Source organism: Serinus canaria, chromosome 23 (assembly GCF_022539315.1).
Source record: "Serinus canaria isolate serCan28SL12 chromosome 23, serCan2020, whole genome shotgun sequence".
Classification (NCBI taxonomy): domain Eukaryota; kingdom Metazoa; phylum Chordata; class Aves; order Passeriformes; family Fringillidae; genus Serinus; species Serinus canaria.
The window spans coordinates 3,381,144-3,403,209 of NC_066336.1; the positions used below are offsets into that span (position 1 = coordinate 3,381,144).

At 52.1% G+C, this 22,066-nt stretch overlaps 1 protein-coding gene across 7 annotated transcripts; it reads left to right on the top strand.

Moving 5' to 3' along the window:
- Positions 1 to 247: 247 nt before the first annotated feature.
- On the top strand, positions 248 to 21,993 carry STK40 (serine/threonine kinase 40). Of its 7 annotated transcripts, none has more exons than XM_050983288.1 (12): positions 248 to 332; positions 6,286 to 6,410; positions 8,290 to 8,409; positions 9,370 to 9,455; positions 9,926 to 10,069; positions 11,118 to 11,405; positions 12,201 to 12,253; positions 15,072 to 15,187; positions 18,234 to 18,378; positions 18,661 to 18,780; positions 19,055 to 19,139; positions 19,784 to 21,993. In XM_050983288.1, exons 3-12 carry the CDS (start codon positions 8,298 to 8,300, stop codon positions 20,000 to 20,002), a joined length of 1,368 nt encoding a protein of 455 aa, XP_050839245.1. In that variant the 5' UTR covers positions 248 to 332; positions 6,286 to 6,410; positions 8,290 to 8,297; the 3' UTR covers positions 20,003 to 21,993. The 7 variants fall into 7 exon arrangements, with proteins under 7 accessions (XP_050839245.1, XP_050839240.1, XP_009095824.1 ...); XM_050983283.1 differs by having other exon boundaries at positions 6,286 to 6,398; XM_009097576.4 differs by having other exon boundaries at positions 6,286 to 6,398; positions 11,178 to 11,405.
- Positions 21,994 to 22,066: the final 73 nt, after the last annotated feature.

A 22,066-nucleotide genomic window follows, 5' to 3' on the forward strand; every position in this document is an offset into this window, starting at 1 on the left:
CCTCACCAACCCTACGGGCTCCTGGCCCCGACCTGAGCCAATCAGCGACGGGCTCATCGAACCACAGCCAATCAGCGTCCGCTGCTTGCTTCCTTCTCCGCTGCGCGCCCCAACCAATCAGCGCGCCGCAAAACCCGCTCCGGCCCCCGGGGTCTGCTCCAATCACCGCCCGACCTGTCGCCGTCGCCCAATCAGCGCCGCCGTTTCCCCGTTCCGGCAGCGGCCGGCAGGGGGCGGGCTGGCGGCGGGGGGCGGTGGCAGTACGTCACTTCCGGTGCCAGGCGGCCGCCGGAGCGGAGCGAGGCCGGGCCGGGCCGGGCCCGGGGCCATGGGTGAGTGAGGGACGGGAGAGAGCGGGGGAACCGGGACCGGGCTGTGGGTGAGGGAGGGGTGCGACAGAGCGGGGGAACCGGGACCCGGGCTATGGGTGAGTGAGGGGTGGGAGAGAGCGGGGCAGCCGGGCCAGGCCACGGTTGAGTGAGGGGTGAGACGGAGCAGGAGAACCGGAACCGGGACCGGGCCGTGACTGAGTGAGGAGGATGAGAGAGAGCGGAGGGAAGCGGGACCGGGGCCATGGGTACGGGTTAGAGACGGGGGAGCTGGGGCTGTCGGTGAATGCGGGGAAGCAGGGACCAGGGTAGAGCGTGGGGGACATGGCCCGGGACTCGTCCCCATCCCGGTCCCACCGTGCGTTGGGCCGGGCCGGGCGCTAGGGGCAGACGCGCCGGTGGTACCGATCGTCAGCCGGGCCGGGGGAGCACCCCAGGTGCCTTGGCCGTCCGGCTCGGCTCCGTGTGCCGGTGCTCTGCAGGCTGGGGGGCTCGGTGAGGGCGCTGCTGCCAGCACGGGGGCATGACCGGAGGGCTGAAGGAGGCACAGTCCGTGATTGGGGCTGGCTTTGTCTCCAGTCCGGGCAGGAAGGTTTGAATTTAGACTTTTGGGATCTGTGTGCCGAGGAGGAGCCTCGTGTGCCTCAGCAGTGAGTAGGTGAGGGCTGTGCCTCTGAGTGAGGGTGAGTAACACCAGCAGGTGTCGGAGCAGGGATGGACCCTACCCTGCACTCCCTGGGAGCTCACCCCGGGGGCTGGGGGACCTCCCATCCCCAGAACCAGGTGCTGTCCCTCTCTGGTCGTGGCCTTTGGGAGCCCTGCTGCCTGTGCAGCACTGAGGGTGTGAAAGGTCTCACTGGTGAGGGGGCCCGTGGGACATCATCTCCACCCCTGCACAGGGGGTTTAGGGTTGTGCCCACCCAGCTGCTCCCTTCTGCCCAGGCTGTTCTGAAATGTGCTGCTCCTGAGCTGGGGATTTGGTTCTTTGCTAGTTTAGAGCCTTAATGTATGGGCTTAACATCTGCTGGTATGAACAGGTGTGCTGGGGGTGTGGGGCTGCCATCCCATGTCCAGAGGGAGCTGAGGGAGAAGTCAGAGCAGAGGCCGTAGCCTGATGTGGTGGGGCTGAGCCGCCACCCCTCTGCCGTGTGCTGTGGGACAGCTGTCTCCTCTGAGGCAGCAGGGACACAATGGGGCTCAGGTGAGGTGCTTGGCACCCAGGTGAGGTGTGGCCCAAGGGACAGCAGGGGAGCACTCACCTGCTGGCATGAAGCCCTAGGCTGGCAGCACTCAGGATTCAGGACATATTTCCCCATTGCTGGAGGGCTTGTGCTGCATCCATTGATTGTTTCTCTGTGGTATCCATGCTGAAGGTTTGATCCCATAATTGTGCTCCTTAAAAGCAAAGTTCAGCTGGGCTGTGACCCTCAGGATGTTTCAGAGCTTGGGACAGGCAAGGGAAGCCTCACAGGCACTGAGCTGGGTTATGATTCAGCACAGAAAGGACATCAACCTGTTGGAGCGAGTCCAGAGGAGGCACCAACCTGATCAGAGAGCTGGAGCACTTCTGCTGTGAGAGAATTGGGGTTGTTCAGCCTGGAGAAGAGAGCCTTCAGGGTGACATAACTGCCCCTCCCAGTACCTGAATGGGCTACAAGAAAAATGGACAGAGACCATTTACAAGAGCCTCAAGTGACAGGACAAGGGGGCATGGCTTTACCTTGAGAGAGGGCAGGGCTGGATGGGACATTAGGGAGAAATTCCTCCCTGTGAGGGTGGGGAGGCCCTGGCACAGGTTACCCAGAGAAGCTGTGGCTGCCTCATCCCTGGAAATGTTCCAGGCCAAGTTTGACAGGGCTTGGAGCAACCTGGGGTAGTAAAAAGTCTCTTTGCCCATGGCAGGAGGGTGGAAGGGTCTTTAAGGTCCCTCCCAACACAGTCTGTTCTGTGACTATGAATAGAGACAGCCCTGGAGATTGTGCCTGAGCTGCCCACTGAACTTGGGGGGTGTTACCTGTGCAGGGGCTCCAGATGCTCCAGGCAGGTGCAGTGTGTGTCTCCTCCCTGCCTGGGAGCTCTTGCTGGACAGAGTAGGCTCTGTGTGGCCATTTTCTGTGTGAAACAGGCTGGTTTGGTTAATATTTTTTTTCAAGTGTGCAGTTCCTGTCAGTGTGCTGTCACACTGCAAACCCCAGTAGCGTAGGCCTGGCAGTGTGTGCAGGTAACTTCAACACGTTTGTCTCCAGGTAGGGCCAGGTGAGTCACTGCTGAAAGAAACTGCAGCCACACCTCTCTGGGAGGTGTCAGCACGTGTGTGGGTCACACTCTGTGCGCACAGAGGTCCTGCTGCAGGGGCTTGTGGCATATTGATAGTGTCAGAAGCAATCAGTGAGAAATAAAACCTTGTCATACAACCCATCCCTCACCCCTGGTGGGGTTTGGAAGGTGAGCACAGCCTGACTGCAGGTGCAGACTGGGTCAGGGACTCATGTGCTGGGGCAGCAGTGCAGCCTCAAGTGCTGCAGCTGCATTTCCAGGCTCCTGCTGTCAGAGTGTTGGGCTGGAATGGAGATTTTTCCTGGTGGATGTGGCCTGTGCTGCAGCACAAAAGGGTTAAGCTGAGGTTGGTGTTTATGTAACCAAAGAGGGAACTCCCAGAGATGAGTCTTTGGCTATCTCATGTGTTGATGCATCAGAAGGGCTTGAAGAAAGCCTGGCTTGTTGCTTGAGCCTAGTTACGCACTGGAACCCTGTGCTTCAAAGTTTCCCTGGCTGCTGGGGGCGGGGGGGGCAGCCAGGATGGAATTTGCTTTCCCTGCTGTGTGACTTGGCCTGTGGAAGCCTTTTTTGTCCCTGAGGAGCTGGAGACTGACCACAGCTGGATGTGGGTGGAGGTAAGGTGTGCTGGGTTCCTGTGGGGCTCCCAGGTGCTGGGCTGTGCCTTGTTGGTGTGCCTGGGATTCAGCTGATCTGTAGGTTGGGCTGAGGAAGGAGGATCTCCAGTGGGGCAGTTCAGAGGTGTTCCTGTCTCCCAGCTTGTAGAGCTCAGCAATCCAGACTCCCCTGGGTGCCTTCCAGCAGCACAGGACTGTCCCAGCCCCTCATGCTGTGCCAGTGCTCCAGGATTCCTCCTACTCTTGTGGGCAGAGAAACTCTGTGCCTGGTTTTGAGCGAACTTCTCGCTTAGGGAAGAAGTTGAATGAGTCTCCTCTGGGTTCCAAGAACCCTGTGAGTCAGGGCTCTGTTTCGGGAGCAGGCTTCCCTTCCCGGAAGGGCAGCACAGCGGAACACAGGCTGCACTGAGTCATCCAGTGGGCTTTTTTTATATAGATAGATATATATATTATTGCTTCTCCTGGAGAAGAGCCTTCAGTAGCTAACAGTTAACATTCCTGCACAGGGAATCTCCTCTGTGCTGTGCAGAGGGAGAGAAGTGAGTCCACCCTGATGCCCCCACTCCTCCTCCCCACATGTCCATGTGAGATGATGAGCAAGGAGCCAGGGGAGAGCTGAGGCTTCCCCTGTGCATTCCACATTATCTTTAGGGATGCAATTGTTCCTGGCTGATGTCGGGAAGGCTGAGCTGGCTGCAGGAGGAGGGACAGACAGGATGGGCCTGGTTTGGCACTGAAGAACAAAAAGTCCTGTGACTGAAACTTTGAAGGACACTATGTACAGAAAGTAACTTTTGCCTGATTAAGAGTCATTCAAATATTGCACATCAGCTTAATGAAGTACATGCTACCACACATGACTGTCTTGCTCAGTTTCCCCCTAGATCATGCTGTGTGTGACCTGGGGGGAAGAGGATAAGGGTGGGCTGTGGATGAGGGGCGAGCAGAAATTTCACCTTTTGAGGAGGAACAAAAGCTAAAAAACCCTTGGATACACTTGGTGGGTGACTCTCCTCTCCCTGCTCTCAGGGTGCGATGATGTCTTCTTGGTCTTTGAGGTCTCTGGATGCGCTTCTGGTCTCTGAGGACCAGCTGGGACACAAAGGGTGTGTTTCTGACCAAATTTCATACACCTAATGCAACAGCCTGCTTTCCTTGGGATCTGCCCCGCAAACATTCCCTTTAATCCCCCAGCCAGTGACTCCTCCGCAGGCCTGCCTGATCCAAGCTCCGCCTGTTCTCAGGGAAGCTTTTCCAATGAGAGCCGAGCTCTGTCCCTGGGCGTGCTGATGACTCGGGTCTGAGCTGTTCCTGGCCGGGTTTGCCCGGGAAGGAGTGAGGCAACACTGGGATCGTTGCTCCTTGCAGTGACACCGACCTGCTGGTGTTCCATGTGGGAAGCTGGGCCGTGCTCCAGCTTTTACCCATTTAATGTTTTGTTCATGGAAGTTTTTAGGTCATGTTCAACACAGCTTCCCATGAGCCAGACTTAAATGTGACCTTGGATTAACCATCACTGATAAATACTGCCCACTGTGGTATTGGGGTGGGAAAGGGTGCAGCCTGATGCTGCTCATATAATTCTATTTTTTAGCTTTGTTTTTGACAACATGAAGGCTGCACAGAGAAGGGACAAAAACCTGTGGAGCAGCTCTGCAGCTTCCTCCCAAATGCTCCAGCTTTTGGCTCCAGGAGGGAACGCTGGGCAGGAATGCTACTGCAGTGAGTGCTGGAATGTCTCCATCTGTGGGCTCCAGAGGCAGGTCCCTGGAATGGTGTGAGCTCCTCCAAGGAGCTTCTTCTCAGCAGTCCTGAATTTCCAGCAGGTGCTCTTGGGCTGTGTCACCTGCTGCTGGTTCCCAGCCCATCCACTGCCTTATTCACCATGATGAGCTCATCACAGCAGCAGGGTCAAACACTTTGGGGTTCCCAGTCCTCACACAAGAAGTGTAACAACCACTGAGCTTGTGTTGTGCCCTTGGGGCAAGACAAACCCCCCAAAAGTGCAGTGGGGGCTGGACCAACTGCTCTGGGGCCATGAGTGGTTCCTGTGCTGCTGGGTAATCCTGCTCATGCCCCAAAGGTACCTTTTCCAGCTCCAGCTCTGAGCTGTGGCTGCTGGACTGCAGGACCTGCTTGTTCCTCATTCTGGGATGAAAAGGGCTTTCCTCATCTCATGTTTTCCATTGTTGTTACACCGGGCACTGGGACATGCTGTAATTCAGGAATTAAATAATTAATTCCATTAAGCTACATAATTAAAAGACATTACATTTAGGTCCCCAAATTAATTGATTCATAATTCTATTAAAGCCCTAGCTAGCACACTGAGAGGCTTTGGACTGGCTTCTCCAATGAGGTGTTTGATACATCCTGTGTGTCACATCAAAATTAAGTATAAATTTCTGTGCTGGACTTGTAACTTTGTCTATGTGAAGGACCATTTTTGTTCCAATGGCAGGACAAGGGAGGAGGGTGGTTTGATTCAGCTTGGATCTGGGGGGAAGGGATGCGTCTGTCCACAAACATGTGGGACTTTCCAGTTCTTAAGGCTGAAAAGAAAAAAATAATTTTAACATCAGCTGGATCAGTCTTGAGAGAGAGCCTCTTACATTGCTGCAAGGAACCAGGACAAACCCATGTTTTAAACACTCCATCCCAGGGACAGTGATATCAGATACTGATCTGACCCAAACTCTGTTAACTCTAGCATGATAAAAAGCTGCTGGTGGTGGCAAGGAGTCTCTTGGTGCTCAGTCAGGTGTGTTTGAGATGCTGTTAAGCCCAGGCAGGTGCTGCATGGCAGGGGTTCAAGTGGAGCCTGTGTTTGTCCTGCTCCGAAGGCTTGCACTGCATCACTTTGGAATGGGTGACATGGGAGTGTGCCCAGCAGTGCAGGAACTGAACTTACAGAGCCTTTTATTCTCTCACCAGGAGCTTCAATCCTTTTCCAAGCCCAAACAAACAGAGATGTTTGAGGCTGTACAGGTTCAGTGCACCCTGTGTTATCATAATCAGAATAATCCAGAATCACAGCATCGATATCTCATTTCACATTACAGAGTCCTCGACCTTTTGCCCATCCAGCCTTCTCCAAGGTGACAACTCCTGCCTCCTGAGACGTTGGAAAACCTAGTTTGGAAGAAGAGTAACGATACAGTTGATGCTGAACTACGTGAGTCCTCAGGTTGTTTTGATTACAGTGACACCATTTGCACCAGCAAGCCAAATTGCACAATGGAATTATCTCAGAGTTCCTGTGCAGGGGGTTTCTCCAGTGGAAGTGTTACTCACATGTTTCCAGCTGAGATAGTGATGTGCAAGGAGAGGAGGAGTTCATCAGGATGTTGGGTCAGGGATGCAGAATGAACAGAGCAAGGAGCCCATGGGGGTCAGAACTGTGTCCTGTTCAGCTCACTGGGATGGTGACACTGCTCTGTGGAGGTGTGAAGATGCTGGAGTCAGGAATGCAAAGGGATGCAAAGTCTGCTGCAAGGCTCCTCCCTTTGTCTGCTGGCTGTTGCTGGTCCTGGACAGGTGCTGCTGGATGAATCAATGCAGTGAGATCAGCCTGTGTCCACAGAAAGGGCGGGACTGCCAGAGGGTGAACTTCACTCACAGGGAGGTGATTTATCAATCTCTTATGTGGTGAAACACCTGGATCTCCTAAAACAAATATGTGCAACCCAAAGAATATTTCCCCCTGTCTGTTTTAGTAACCTCTTAGAGAAGAACTCCTGGGATTTGGTTTGAGTAAGGAAATGGAACTGTGCTTGGTTCCTCTTCTCATCTACCCCCCCAAAGTATCATTAAAAAGTGAGAGCACTTTTTATGAAGCCATTTTCCAAAATCTAGAGATGAAGAGGAGCTATACTGGGAGCAGAGCTTCCATTGGCTGGAGCTGATGTATGTGGAGAGCTCACACCACACCCAGCAGCTCACCTGAGAGATGCTTTTCCAGCTAAACTGAAACAAGACTTTTCTTTAGTTTTAGTCCTAAGCCTTGAATTTATTTGGCCCTTTAGGTCTTGGCTGTGCAAATTCTCTTTAGATTTCTGAGCAGCAGAAAATGGACATTGGAAATCAGACTTTCTGCACTACTTGAATAAGGAGGAGGTAGTTGAGTTTTTAGTTGTTGTTGCTGAATAGTGGTGATGTGTGGACCTTGAATAAATTCCTAGATGCAAACCATAAGATTCACATCTAATAGATCAAATGGAGCTTTGCCCATAGTGGTTGTGCAGGAAAATCACATGTTGTCACCAGTGTTGCCTTTTCTTGGAATGTCCATTGGAGCATTTAATAGTGTGTCAGTTCTAAACACAGCATTGATTCCTGCACGTGGAGGCTGAGGTGACAGGGTTTTATGTGCTGGAGTCCAAATTCCAGCTGCACTGGATGTAGGTAGATGGAGATGTAATAAGGTCAGAGTCTAATGAGGTACAGAGAGAGGGGACTTTTTTCAAGGCTAAAAATACATTTTTGAACAAACATTGTGAACTGAACTGAATCTCACAATAACTATTGTGCTTGTTTTCTATGCCCTTGTTGGGAAAGGTGAAAGACACTAATTTTTGTGGTCAGTTTTGTGCATTCTTGGCTGTTTGAGGAACAGACTCGAGCCTCTGAGGGACTCAGTGGGTGGCTGTGATGCCTCATGTGGATCTTCTGTGGAGGAACCCCCAAAAGGCTGCAGCAGCAGCAGACACCCATACACAGGGCTAACTTGGGCATCTCCTTTCAGAGCTTTTAGAATATGTTAATTTGCAAACTTGTTTTTGCTGTAAAACAAGCTTTAATTATCTTGACTTTTTCCCACTATGTCTCTCAAACAACTGTTGTAGGAAATGTTGCCCTGAATAACGAGGCTGATTTATGCCTTGAGAACTGCTCTGAGCCTGCAGCCCACCCCTGGTCTGTCAGCAGGGAGCCAGGGCTGTGTGTAGACACACAAGTAGGCAGAGCCACCAGTGCATCTGTAGATGAGAGCCTTCCAGTAGAAATCAGGGATAACAAGAGAAAATAACTCAGTGGCTCATCAGATGTGATCTCTCTTCTCTTTCAAGAGCCAAGGATGAAGCGGCGAGCATCAGACAGAGGAGCTGGGGAAACATCCGCTAAGGCAAAGGCTCTGTGTGCGGGGATTTCCGGGAATAACGCCAAGAGAGCAGGTCCTTTCATCCTGGGTAAGCAGGGAGGGGGCTCTGCACTTGGCAGGGTGGCTGCTGGTGGCAAAACTGAAAGCAAAAGGCACTCTGGAGTGAGGGGAAGCAGGTGTGTAACTCAGTGTCGTACCTGAGAGCGCAGGTCGCTGGATGTGCAGAGCAGCAGGCTGGGAGCTCCTGCAGCTGGCCAAGCTGAAATGTGGGATGCCAGTGCAGCAAGGCAGGCAGGGCTTGGGAGAGAAATAGGAGATCTTGATTTTACCCCCTTGGGGTTTTTTTTATGGGTTTGTTTTGTTGAACTCTGTTCTTCAACTTTGTTAAATACCAAATTCATTGGGGGGTTTTTTGATTAGAGCTGTGTTTGACCCTGCTGACTTGGAATGTGTTGTTACATCAGCATGGGGGCAACTTAATTCACTAGTGGTACTCAAAGTGGTATGTACCAAGGCAAGGCCACTCTGCCAGCTCTAGGCAGTTGCTAGAATAGTTGTTGGTTCAGAACTGTCATCATAGACTTCACATTAGAAACCGGTGGAAGATCAGTTGGAGCTGACTGATTTAAGGTGAGGAGTGGAGACTGTATGTTTACTTGCAATCTGGACTAATTTGGACACCCCTGAGCCATCCCTGCAGAGGTGGCAGCTGTGTTCCCAGGTGTGGCAGTAACAGCTGCCATGGGTGTTGCTGTGAATGTAAGAGCTGTGTGGTTCAGGCATGCAGAAATTAGGATTTCTGCAAACAGCTGGGCCATGTGTGGGCTTTGATAAATGTTTCTCCAGAGAACAAATGTAACATTATCCCAAAAGGTTTCAGAGTTCAAGACCTTTTTTTTTTTTTGGCTTTAGATTTGTGAAAATGCACTCAAGCTCCTGCAAAAAAGGGAACTTGGTGCAAGCAAACATAACTAGGGACAGCTGATGTAACCCGGGTTAGTCACTGCTGCTGGAGGGAAAACAAGTCTGTTTCTGCTTTGTGCTGTAGGTCCACGTTTAGGTAACTCCCCTGTGCCAAGTATTGTTCAGTGTTTGGCAAGAAAGGATGGGACAGATGACTTTTATCAGCTGAAGGTAAGCAAACTGCAGGCTCCCAGACCTTCAGGGTTCTCCAGCTCCTGTGCAGAAGCACCTGGGCAGTGAGTGAGTAGTGTGGGCTGAACCAGTGCAGTGGGACACAGCTGCTGCAGCTCCCCATTGGCAGGGCCAGATCCATGTCATCCATGTCCAGATCAGCCCTGAGATGAGGCCTCTGCTGCTGTGCTGCTCTCCCAGAGCCCTTGGATCTGTACCTGAATGGGGCAGCTCCAGGAGGGAAAAAGCACCTGGGATATTTGCAAACAGCCACCTTTCCACCTTTAATGAAGCTGCTGCTGTGCATTCTGCACAGATGGTGCTGAGTTCAGACAGGCCCGTGGCCAGGACACAACCATCAGAGCACTTCTGAGCTCCAGCTGTAAACACATGGAATTGCCAAAAATGAGAGGGCCGGGGGCATTTGTGTGCCTATGGGAACTGTAAAGGCATTTTCCCTTTTCCTGAAGATTCTCACCTTAGAGGAAAGAGGTGATAAAGGAATAGAAACCCAGGAGGAGCGACAGGGCAAGATGCTGCTGCACACGGAGTATTCACTTCTTTCCCTGCTCCACAACCAGGAGGGAGTGGTCCATCATCACGGGCTCTTCCAGGTACACTTGGTCACCATCCAGGCTGGGGCAATGCCAGGGATTGCTGATGGATTGAGCTGCTTTTGTTTAATGTACAGTTCGTGCTGACCCTGCTCTTGTGTGTCCAAGTTGCAGCACTCTGAGGTTAACCACCTCAGAGCTGCTTCAAACAGGAGCTCTGGAGGGTACAGTTGGATTTTGGGAAATGTGAAAACATTCACAGACACTCAGCACCCCCCCTTCAGACAGAACAACAGCTATTTCATTGGCAAATTAATTAGCAACTTTTAGAATTAAACTTGTGTTTTCTGGTCCCTATACTGCTTGTAACTTGTCAGAGGGGACAAATAGCCAAGAAACTGTTTGAGCAAGTTAAACCAGTCCCTGTGCTGGTCCCTTTTTGTGTGAGTGGATTGTGTTGCTGTTGGTGACTTTAGGGCTGTTCACTGATGTGAGGGGCTGATAGCAATTACTGCTCTGTGTGTTGGTGTTGCCTGACTTGCTGGTTACATTTTGCCAAGACACTTTTCACTTGAGACCATCTGTACTAAATCTTAAATTAGCCAAATGTCCAGCTCAGCTGTGTCTTGTTCACTGTCATGGAAGAACTGCTAACTGTGCCTTGAGATTTCTGTTCTTGTGAAAGGTGTGTTGGATCCCTCTGTTCCCAGAGGCTGCTCCACTGCAGAGCTGTCCTGGGTTCAGCTCAAGGTGTCAGTGCATAAAGAGCATTAATGCTGATGTGCACACAGAGCAGAGATTTCCTCTGCCTTCTGCACTCCTCCTAGGAAAAGTTCTTGCCAGTGGGGGTGGGGAGGCCCTGGCTGTGGGTGCCCCATCTCTGGAAGTGTTGGACAGAGCTTGGAGCAATCTGGAATAGTGAAAGGTATCCCTGTCCATAGGCATGAATCAGATAAAACTTAAGGTTCCCTCCAACCAAACCAGCCTGGGATTCATTTAGTAGAGCTCCTGTATCTTTTTCAAATCCTGCTTTGGGACAAAGACCGAGCACTGTGATTGCATTTACTCATTTTGAGATCACCCCCCAGTTATTTATTTACTCTGCCAGGCTCTGTGCATGTGCCCTGGAGCTTCCCTGAGGGGTTGCTGCTGTGTTTGCCTCCCCCAGGACCGAGCTTGTGAAATCATAGAAGATCTCGAAGCCAACAGGATGGTCAGGAAGATGAAGAAGCGCATTTGCCTGGTGTTGGACTGTCTCTGTGCTCATGATTTCAGTGACAAAACAGCAGATCTGATCAATCTGCAGCATTATGTCATTAAAGAGAAGAGACTCAGCGAGCGGGAGACCGTGGTGATATTTTATGATGTGGTACGAGTCGTAGAAGCATTACACAAGGTGAGAGCTGGGGAAGAGAGCTCCCTTCCAGTGCTGGGAGGCAGAGTTTCCCACATTACAATAGCAGATGCTTCAAAACCTCCTGGGGCAGGCAGTGGCCAGGTTACAAGGCATGGATGTTAGCAGTGTTCTGCATAAGACCTCATGCCCCAAGCCCTGAAGTGCATTCCCTTCCCTCCCTGCTCTTCACGTTTCTGGGTGATAATGTGGTGTTTGTGGGCTGTGGAGAGGGGCCAGCTGGGCTGAGGGCAGGTCAGGTGAACCACAGGGCGGTAAGCTCAGACAGGGGCAGTTAAAGAGGAGAGCAGAGCCTGATCAAACACAGGAAACAGAAACTGTTTCCTTCCAAAGCAAAATAAATCACAGAGTAAGAATTGATTGGAGATCAGAACCTCAAGCTGCAAGTTTTGAGATCAATGAACTGGAAACTATTGTAATAAAAATGGATTCTGCTGATGTTTGATTCCTCCCCCAGGGCAGTGCAGTGTGATTCTGGTAAAGGAATGCTCATCAGATTGCTCTAACCAAGCCTGGACACTTCAGTTCCAGGTCTCTTGGATACACTAAGTCTGTCTTTATTTTCAGAGTAGCAAATTTGCTTGTTCTGTACTGATCACAATCAAAAGTGAAGGGCACAAAGTACTCAGAGTGAAACCTGACCTGAAACCTTGACCTGGGTTATTTCAGAGTTTGCAGATGCCATGATTTCTTTTTAGTGCTCTAGTGCAAGTATGAAATTTATACTTCTACAACAAATAGGCTTTTGCTCATGTAATACTCCTATATTTTTTACAGAAAAATATTGTGCACAGAGACTTGAAACTAGGAAACATGGTGCTAAACAAAAGGTAAGTGTGCTGGAGAGCTGCTGGCCTGGCAGTAGTCTTGTTTCTTCCTTGAAGCAGATTTCTAATGCAATCACTGCCAAAGGCAGCACTTGTTGAGTGCTGTTTTGCAGGAGGGTGAGGGAAAGAGAAGCAGGCTGTGCAAAACCACAGATCCAGCTCAAAGTTATATAAATTAATCTCCAAAAATGAATTTAGCCCCACCTACGTAGTTCATTTTTCCCACCCAGCTTAGTGGCCCCTTGTCAGGACTTCTTTTTGGATTCTAACTGCTCAATTTTATAGTAATTTAGGAACCTGCAAGAGAAGTATTGATTTTATATACATTAAAAAGAACAAAAAAACCATGGTGGTTGGTTCTGTTCCCATCATTCACCCTCCATCATGCTAAAGGCACTCCCAGCCCTGCTGGCTGTTCTACAATCACAGCAGTGTTAGATCTGACTGCTGCCCTGCTGTGTTTTTGCTAGCAGTGAAATATTGACTTATCTAAACAAAAGCACTTCTGTCCAGTGTGTATTTGTGTATGAAATGGCTCCCTTGTTCCATTGCTGATTTGACAGGAGCCTCTGGAGCCTGGCAGGTGCTGGGTGCTGGTGCAGACCCAGAGGGACCAGCCCAGAGAGATCAGGAGGACCTCAGGGCAGGGGGTGGTGGCCTGGCTCTGCTTGGTGGCCCTCTGGAGCTGCTGAGTGCCTTGGGGTCTGTGTTTCTTAGCTGGCAGCCTAGTTCAGCTCAGATCCTCTGCTCTCTTCTCCAGGATTACATTACTGACTAAATATTTTGCACTTACTTGAAGAATGAGTGGAATTCATCCTTTTCACACTGTCTGGGTTTCTGTGGAATGAATAAAAAGCAGGAAGGCTGGGGTTCTGCAGGCTTTGAGTCTACAAAGCTTGCAGGTTTGCTGGGCTCACAGCTTGCTGCTTTCTCCTCCCTAACACTGAAAGGAAACTGGTTTTATCTACAGAACTTGAACTTCTTGGTTCCCTCCCACACACATACACAGCTGCTGCTGCTTCTCAGGGCCACCCCTAAGTTGTTTCAAGTTGTTTCTGTAGAGCTGCTTTAAGATAAATCTCTTCTGCTTGCTGCTTTGATTCTCCTCCTTGCTGGAAGAGGCAGACAAAGGTTGGTGCTTTAAAGGATCCATGCAGAACTTCCCTTCTTTTCTGGGCACTGAGTGCAGGGGAGCACCCCACCAGTGGAGCTACACCCAGGGCCCCACTAGCAGGAGGGAGGTATTTGAAGCTTTGAACACACTTGCCAGAGTCACTCTTTGTGTTACATCTCTGCTTTTGCTTTTTTCTCAGCGTTGGTGAGGGAGAGCTGCAGCCTGTGCAGCAGTGAGTCACAGGGAAGGGTGGGAGAGGCGTAAGAGCCATCTCCATGGAGAGGAGCAGCCCGTGGGGCTGAGCAGAACCCTTTGTTCTGCTCCAGCCCTGCTCACAAAGAGCCAGGGCCCTTCTCAGGGCAGGGAAGGAAGGTAACAACTTGGCACTGCAAGGGCCTGGCAGGCACATCCCACCTGGGGCTCCCTCAGACTTCCTTCCCCACAGACATTAAAGCCTCTCAGGTTTCCTCATAAGCCAGTGCAGGAGGAGTTGAGTGATTACAGATTAGATCAAATTTCAGGGACTAAATAGAAGCAAGCAACCCTGAACCATTTTAGTGTCCTATAGAACACTTAGTCTTTTAAATCCTTAACAAATCCTGCAGCTTGTTATTCAGCCAGGGAAGTCTCCTGACAGTTGAAGCTAACACTTCTTAAACACAAGTCTGTCTGTTTTAATAACCAGCTCTCCATGGCCAACCCACACTTTGTTCTGTTTCATTTGTCTGTGAGACTGGCTGGAAATGTTTCTTTGTTATTGGGACTGACTTAATCCATTCTCTCAGGTTCTAGTTGTGAAATACTTTTCAAGAAATCTTCCAGACAATGTTTTTGTATTCACAGCTTTACATTGTAAGTTAAAATCCAAATTATCTGAATGACAGGGAAGATTAATGGAGCAATAGTTTTGTAATTAGCTCACTTGCACTGGAAAAAATTGTTAATGTGAGCTGACAGTACCATAGAGAAGTAGGGGTGAACTAATAAAGAAATTCTGTGTACCTGCAGCTCTCCCTTTTCTATGTGAGGCTTTTGGGTGTTGATCAGGCTTTGTGTTGTGCACACCTGTGTGTGGAGAGCAGTCCTGTGGATCAGATGGAACTGCCACCAGGCTCCTGTGTGGGACTCTTGAGTGACACAGGCGTGGTTGTGCTGAGTGTGATCACAACTCCTGCAGCTCCTCTGGTGACTGTAAACACACAGTGCTCAGGGGCCAGGCATGGGGCAGCTTCCACAGGGTGTCTTCTCTTAGCTCCCAGAAAATGCAGTGTGGAGAAGATGGCAGCTGGGAAGTGCAGGACACAATCAGCAGCTAAAATAAACCTCAGCTTTGTTCACACTGATGCCCTCCAGTGCTCAGGCAACACCTGAGGCAGATCCTGCAGCTCTGGTGCTGCAGGCTGGGATGTTCCTAGGAGATCAGGCAAGGCTGCAAGATGAGCCAGGTACACCCTGTGCTTACAGCCAGGCCAACACAGGCCACATTGTCACAGAGCCTTTCACTGCCCCTGTGAGTGCCTTGCAAGTGTTGCTGGCAGGCATGGAATCCCTCCCCTTTGGGACAGAGTTCATTTTACAGCTCTGTGTGTCTTCTCCCAGCACTTCCAGCCCCCCAGAAAGCCCCATAGGCACAGTCCCTGTTGTGGAGTCAGCTTGCTGTCTGTGCTGCATGGCCTGTGTTCCCTGACACCCTGTGCTTCTCCCCAGAACTCACCGGATCACCATCACCAACTTCTGCCTGGGGAAGCACCTGGTGAGCGAGGATGACCTGCTGAAGGACCAGCGAGGCAGCCCTGCCTACATCAGCCCAGATGTGCTCAGTGGTAGGAATTCCCCTCAACTCTCATTTCACTCATTTGTGCCTCCTGACAGTAAATAAAACACAACACCTGTTGTGTTCCCATATGCACCTTCAGGAGAGCCTCTTAATTAAGGTCCACTTAAGAGACTTGGTCTGGTTTTCCAGCTGGGAAAGTTGGGGGGAGGAGTGAGCCTGACTTTTTTCTTAAGGCTTGTCTGAACTTCAAAGCTGCTTCAAATCTGGCTGTTCCCAAATGAGTCTGACTGCAGACAAATGTTGTTTCCAGTGTCAGAATTCAGCTCCTGAGCCTTTCTTAAGCTGCAGGTAAAACCCTCGGCCCAAGGGGCAGTCAGTCCAGATCCCACCAGGATATCAGTGCATTCCAGCTGTGCACTAAGAGCACCAGTTCCTCCAGCTGCTTCTCACTTCCAGGAGGGAACTAGTGACCCTCTGGGCAGCTTCTGGACCAGCTGAGAGGAGTTACTTAAAATTAAAGGAATGATGACAGCAGGCCAAAGCAGTCTGGGTTGGATCCCCCCCGCCAGCAGCCTGGCCTGTGCCTTGTCTCCAGCAGAGGCTTTGAGCAGAGTCTGGCTCTAGCACAGAGCAACTTTCCCTGGTGTCCCCCTGCCTTTAACTGTTCCCACTGTATGGGTTCTGTCCAGTTGCTTCAGGAGGTTTCTCTCCATGAGCTCTCATCTCTGCTCTGTTCATAAATCTCTGGGACCAGATGGGATCCACCCCAGGGTGATGAGGGAGCTGGCAGAGGAGCTTGTGAAGCTGCTCTCCATCATTTACCAGCAATCCTGGCTCACTGGGGAAGTTCTAGATGACTGGAAGCTGGCCAATGTGACACTCAGTCACAGAAAGGGTGGGAAGGAGGATCCTGGTAATGATAGGTCAGTTAGCCTGACCTCAGTACCTGATAAGGTAATGGAACAGTTTACACTGATTTCATCACACAACACTTACAAGGTGGCCAGGGTATCAGACCCAGCCAGCAGGGCTTTAGGAGGGGTAGTTGGATATTAGGAAAACCAAGTTGGATATTAGTGCTAAAGTTCTAGAATTGCCTGCCCAGGGCAGTGGTGGAGTCACCATCCCTGGGTCTGTTTAAAACAAGCCTGGATGTGGCACTGGGTGCCAGGGTTTAGGTGAGGTGTTGGGGCTGGGTTGGACTTGATTTTGAAGGTCTCTTCCAACCCAGTAACTCTGTGACTCTGTGCTCCTGTACCAGCCTTTGAGCAGGCTAGGGCTGGTCCTGGTTGTCAGTGTAGTGACCCAGGCATCATTTTGGTTTTTTTTTTCTCTCATGCGGTGTTGAAGGCTGTACATACAGGTGGGACTGTGCACACAAAGCCTTCCCTCTTGTAGATCCAGATATGAGGCATTAACACATGAGTTACTTGTTCCTGGTATCCCACGCAACTGTATTGCAGAAATGCCCTCAGAGGGAGCCAGTCCTGGAGGATCCAGCCCCAGTGGACTCCCCTCAGGAGGTTTTTTGTCAGGTTTGCAGGCAGCAGCAGTAAATGTAGCCAAGCTCTTCCATTCTGATCTGCCAGGCAGGTTTGAGGTGCTTTCCTCCCAGCAAGGAAGGGAGCGAAGGCAGGCAAGGAGGTGGATCCTGGGGCTTTTGCAAGCCTTTCCTGTTCTGCAGGATATCCTGAGGCCCTTGTGACTAGATGGATGATAGAAGCCGACTGCTCTGCAGGAGCTTGGAGCAGTTGTGGCTCAAGTGGCTGAAGGAGGCTATGAGGAGCTGCTCCTTTCTGCTCCAGGGTGCTGATCTATCTAGTCCTCCAGCTACCTTCTCATGTTTCTTCTCAGGGTACTCTTGTGGTATAACTGGCCACAGGGCACTGAACAGGCTGTCTTGGCTGGTACCTGACAGCTGAGGCTGCTTGAGACCCTGCAAGGCACAGCCTTAGCTCAGGACTCATCCTGCTCTTCTGCCCTGCTTGGCTCTCACTGCCATTGCACTGCACCCCAGCTCTGGTGTGTTCCAACAGCCCTTCCCATGGGGTCCATCCTGTGCTCTCCAAACCACTCTCCCAAAACTGCTCAGTCTGCAGCTCCCCTCCAAGTATCAAGGGGGAAGTTACTTGAGGACATTCCTCCTTCAGGCTTGGCACATCCCTCCCTCTGTATTGCCGGTGCTCCTGGGCAGGGGGAAGCTGGAACGCCTGAGGAATTAATCATTGTTGTGGGTCTCCAGGAGAAGCTGTCTCTGCTGAGGGATGGCTGCTGAAATGTCAAAGCAGGAAAAGTTGGAGGAGGAGGGAGAGGTGCCTTTTTCTGAGCATATAAAGCAAAGAATAATTAGTACAAATATCAAATGCTGCAGCAGTGACTCACTGTGTGAGTCAGAGGAAGTCTCTCCCTGAGTCCTGTGCTCTGCTGTAGCACTGGGGTTTGATTATGTGATCCTGTCCATGCTGCTGTGTGCTGATTATTGTGACCAAAGGGACTTAGAAGCAGCATTTCCATCAGGTGAATCCTGGGGCTGCAGCAGCCTTGGGTTAGGGTTTGTCTAGTGTCTTTGTCTAAATGTTTTTGTGCAGGAAAGCACCTTCTGCACACTCTGTGCCTTTACATCTGGCTTCAGTGGCTGTGTGCTAGATTCATCCCACAGTCAGAGTCCCTTCTCCATGGGCTCAGCTTTATCCTTCCTGGTCTTCTTTCCTGCATCCTCCTTCCCTGTGCTCCCTGGTCCTTGAATTCCCTCTACCTTGCAAGCTGGGTGGCTCTGTGTGAGGGACACTGACCCGGGAGCTCCAGCACAGCAGTTCCAACTGCCTGATGACCTTGGTTCACAGCAGGGATTTTCCTTCTCCATGGGGAACAGGAGGACACTTGTGTGGAGATGGACAATTTGCTCATTCGCAGAGGATGCACCTTGGAAAGAGTTTTGGTGTGATGTTATGGGAAGCCTTAAGTGTTTTGGTGAATGCTTAGAAAAAGGGTCCCATGTGAGGGTTACTCAGCACCTCTGCTGTGAGAGGTAAGGGGGTTGCCAAGGCTGTGCTTTCCAGGATTTTCAGGCTGTGTGTGCCCTCTCCCTGCAGGCCGGCCATACCGTGGGAAGCCCAGTGACATGTGGGCTCTGGGGGTGGTGCTGTTCACCATGCTCTACGGCCAGTTCCCCTTCTACGACAGCATACCTCAGGAGCTCTTCCGCAAAATCAAGGCTGCCGAGTACACCATCCCCGAGTGAGTACAGCCTGCCCTTCCTGCCTGCCCACGGGGGGCTTATGAGCCAGCTGCAGCTGGAGGGGCTCCCCTCAGCACCCCAAGGGTCACAGCAGTTCTGACAACAGGCGGTGTGCAGGAAGCAGGAGCAGGGCTGGGACAGCTTGTGGGAAGGTGAGGCAGGCTCAGAGCAGTGGTGGCTCTTGTAGCTCCTGGCTCCTGTCTCTCCTGGCCCGTGCTCCCAGCACGTCCATCCTGCCACACTGTGCCCAGCCCAGGCTCACCCCGGGTTGTCTGTCCCAGGGATGGCCGGGTCTCAGAAAACACTGTGTGCTTGATCCGGAAACTGCTGGTCCTGGACCCACAGCAGCGGCTGACGGCTTCTGAAGTGCTGGATTCCCTCAGCTCCATCATAGCGTCCTGGTATGTGCAAGGGGAGACACAGGACACGCTGTCTCTGGCCACAGGCTGTGTTGTTCCAGCTGTGGCTGGCTCACCTCACCAGAGGAGAGTCTAGGAACTGCAATAAGCCTTTAAATCCCATGTGTCCACCACCGTGTGCTGATGGATACAGCTGGAGAGGCCTGAGCAAATGCTTATGGCAGCCATGGCCATCCCAGTGGGATCACCCTGGGCCTGGGTGAGGGTGGCTGAGCCAGTGCCATGCTCTGGATCCCAATGCTGTCCTCTCCTCCAGGCAGTCCATGTCCTCACTGAGTGGCCCTTTGCAAGTGGTGCCGGACATAGATGACCAAGTGGCTAATCCTGAAAACCCCCAGGAGGTAGGTTTCCCTGCTTTCCACAGAACTGCTTCTCTGTGCTGCTGTGCCAATCTGTCTGTGATGGCACCCATTGTGTCCCCCAGCTGGGAAGGGGAGGGTGGGGAGGACACAGCCGAGTCCCTCACGTTGTGCAGCGGAAGGAAAGGCCGATGCTGCTGGGAGCAGGAGGCACATCCAGCTGGCTGAGCTGCCAGGAAGTGAGCTCTGCCCCAGAGCTGATGAGAGCAGCTCACTCCCTCTCACACAGCTGGGAATGCTGGGAGGAGGCAGCAGTGTTGGCTCTGGCTCCCAGTGAGCTCTGCCATGGGAGCAAACATCCTGTTTTCCTGCCGGTTTGTTTCATGCTGGAAGTATTGGCCATGGCCTGGCTGCCCAGGGACAGCGGTGCAGGATCTGTGACGGTGCCGCAGGGACAGGGGTCAGGCAGCTGCAGCCTCAGTGCTGCCGGGGCTGGGATGAGCCGTGTAAGGACAGAGATGCTGTGTCCTGGTGGCACTGCTAGCTAGCTCACAAGAAGTCCTGCCTGCATCCCCAGCAGCAGGTCCCTTTCCTGCGTTAGGACCCCAGGTATCCCGTGGAAGCTCAGGCCCATCAGAGGAGCCGTGGGGCTGCCAAGTGTGGCTCTGACAGGTCGGTCTCTGCAGGTGAAGGTGACGGAGGAGTGCTCCCAGTATGAGTTCGAGAACTACATGAGGCAGCAGCTGCTCTTGGCTGAGGAGAAGAACACCTTGCATGAGGCCAAGAGCTTCCTGCAGAAGCGGCAGTTCGGGAACATCCCGCTGGTGCGGCGCCTGGGCCACGACGCGCAGCCCATGAACCCTTTGGACGCGGCCATCCTGGCCCAGAGGTACCTCCGGAAGTAGCTTCCCATGCCCCAAGAGCACGAGCACCACCCTGCAGTCTGCCCTCACCTCGCCTGCTCCAGCCTACAGCAATACCGGTGTCCCACAACGGGGAATAATGTAGCAATCCCAAGCTCTGTCCAGGGACACGCACTCACACCTGCTCCGGAGGGAGAAGACTTTTGGAAAAGCTAGTTTTGGAAGCAGCAACCTCTTGGCATCTTCTGGAATCTGTTTTTTAAAATCGAAGCCTAGATGACTAATCTGCTTTTGATCATGACTGTAATCTACCTCTCTTGTCTTTTTAACCATGCTGTTCTCTGGATCGAGCAAAGCCCGTGGGAAAGGAGGAGACTTCCAAGGGTGAAGCTGCTGGCACGGAGCCGTGGCCATGCAGCACGGGGCTGGCCCGTGGCGCCCGCTCCGTGTGGTTTGAATAAGCTTGGATTTATCAGGGTTTCTCGAAAGGCAGAATTTCTTGAAACCTCCCACTTCCCTTCATCTGCATCAAATCTGTTTTTGTTCTGACGTGCCACCTGGTCTGGCCGTGCTGGCCAGTCCTGTGTGGCCACCGCTGTGACCGGAGAGCCCGGCCACCACCTCAGGCAGGAGATGAGGAGTCGTCCTGGCAGGGATCAGATCCTGTCCCCAGTTCAAAGGTTTTCCAGGACTTGACCTGCCAGGGCCCCTGCCCCCTCTCCCACCTCTCACTGATTCCTTTAGTTTCTAAAGATCTATGATTTAATATTATTTTTCAGTAGCATATCCCAGGTGCAGTTACAGTTGCATTAATTCCCCCTCAGTTGTGGTACAGATGTAATATATGAGTTATAATGTGAAAAGCTTCCCAAAATAATTTGCCTAGAGATAGGAGGGGCTGGCTGAAGTCTCTACTGTATTTCTTCCCAGCTTTTCTTGCCATCCCAGCCCAAACCTGGGGCTGCCTCTGCCCTCATGCCAAGGCAGGGGAAGGACATCCTGGTTTGTCACCTGGTGTCACTGGAAGAGCTTTGGCCTGTGCTGAGAGCAGGAACGATTGTTTCTGAGCCTCATTTATGAACTGGATGCCTGTCTTGCCAGATGAACTGTTCTCACACAGAGCTCCCAGGGCTCCCAGTGCCCTGCCCAGGGCTCCTACTCAAGGCAGCACCTTCTTCAGCTGCCTCCTTCCCTGCTGCTGGCTGCTCCCAGCCCTGGCATCACCCTCCTGCCAGCCCTGTGAGCAGGGAGGCTTGGAGCTGGGGGGGCTGCCCTGCTTTTTGGGGCTGCACTGCTCTCTGGGCCCAGCTCTGGCAGCACAGTGGGCGTGGGCAGGGAGCGAGTTGCAGATGTTTGTAGCGTGTTGTTGCCTTTTCTTGCCCCGGGCTGGGGAAGGGGGACGGGGTCTAAGCTGGGCCACCCCAGCAGTGGCTTTGTGGGGACAGGGGGCTGGACCTGAACCTCCCTGGCCGTGGCGGGCATTACGTCCTGCCTGCACCTCGCCAAGGCCCTGGGGCCAGGCAGGGCCTCGTGAACACTAACACAGACCAGCTCCCTGCACCACCCCAGCTGAGCCAGTAGCCCCAGCTCTTTCGCCTTATTTATTTTGAAGATGGTGGGTCTGTCCTGTGGGCCCATCACCCCCTGTGCCACCAGCAGCAGGGCAGGGATCCCCTGAGCACCCCAGCAGGGCCCTGCTCTCTCCTTCTGGTTCTCTCCTGCCTCATTCCTTGTTTATTTTTACTGTTTTTCCCCAATGTTAAAGCAAAAAGCAATATTCTGGGACTCCCTGAGGCTGTATCGCACCAGGATCCTGCAGTGGCAGCACCGGTCAATTCACTTGTGCTAACGCAAACTGGAAGGGGGTGGTGCAGGGGGCATGGGGGCCACAGGGCCATGGCGGGACAGAGCCTGTTGTAAGGAAAAAAAAAAAGAAAAAGAAAAAAAAAAAGGAAAAAAATTTGTATAAAGACGTTATTTTTGTACTACATCGGAACTACTCCTGCATGTCGGCAATAAAACTTCATACGACAGCCCGGTGACCCCACAGGGAAGGGGTGGGAGGAATGGGGGGGATGGGGGATTTTGGGTTATGCTGTGCTCTGG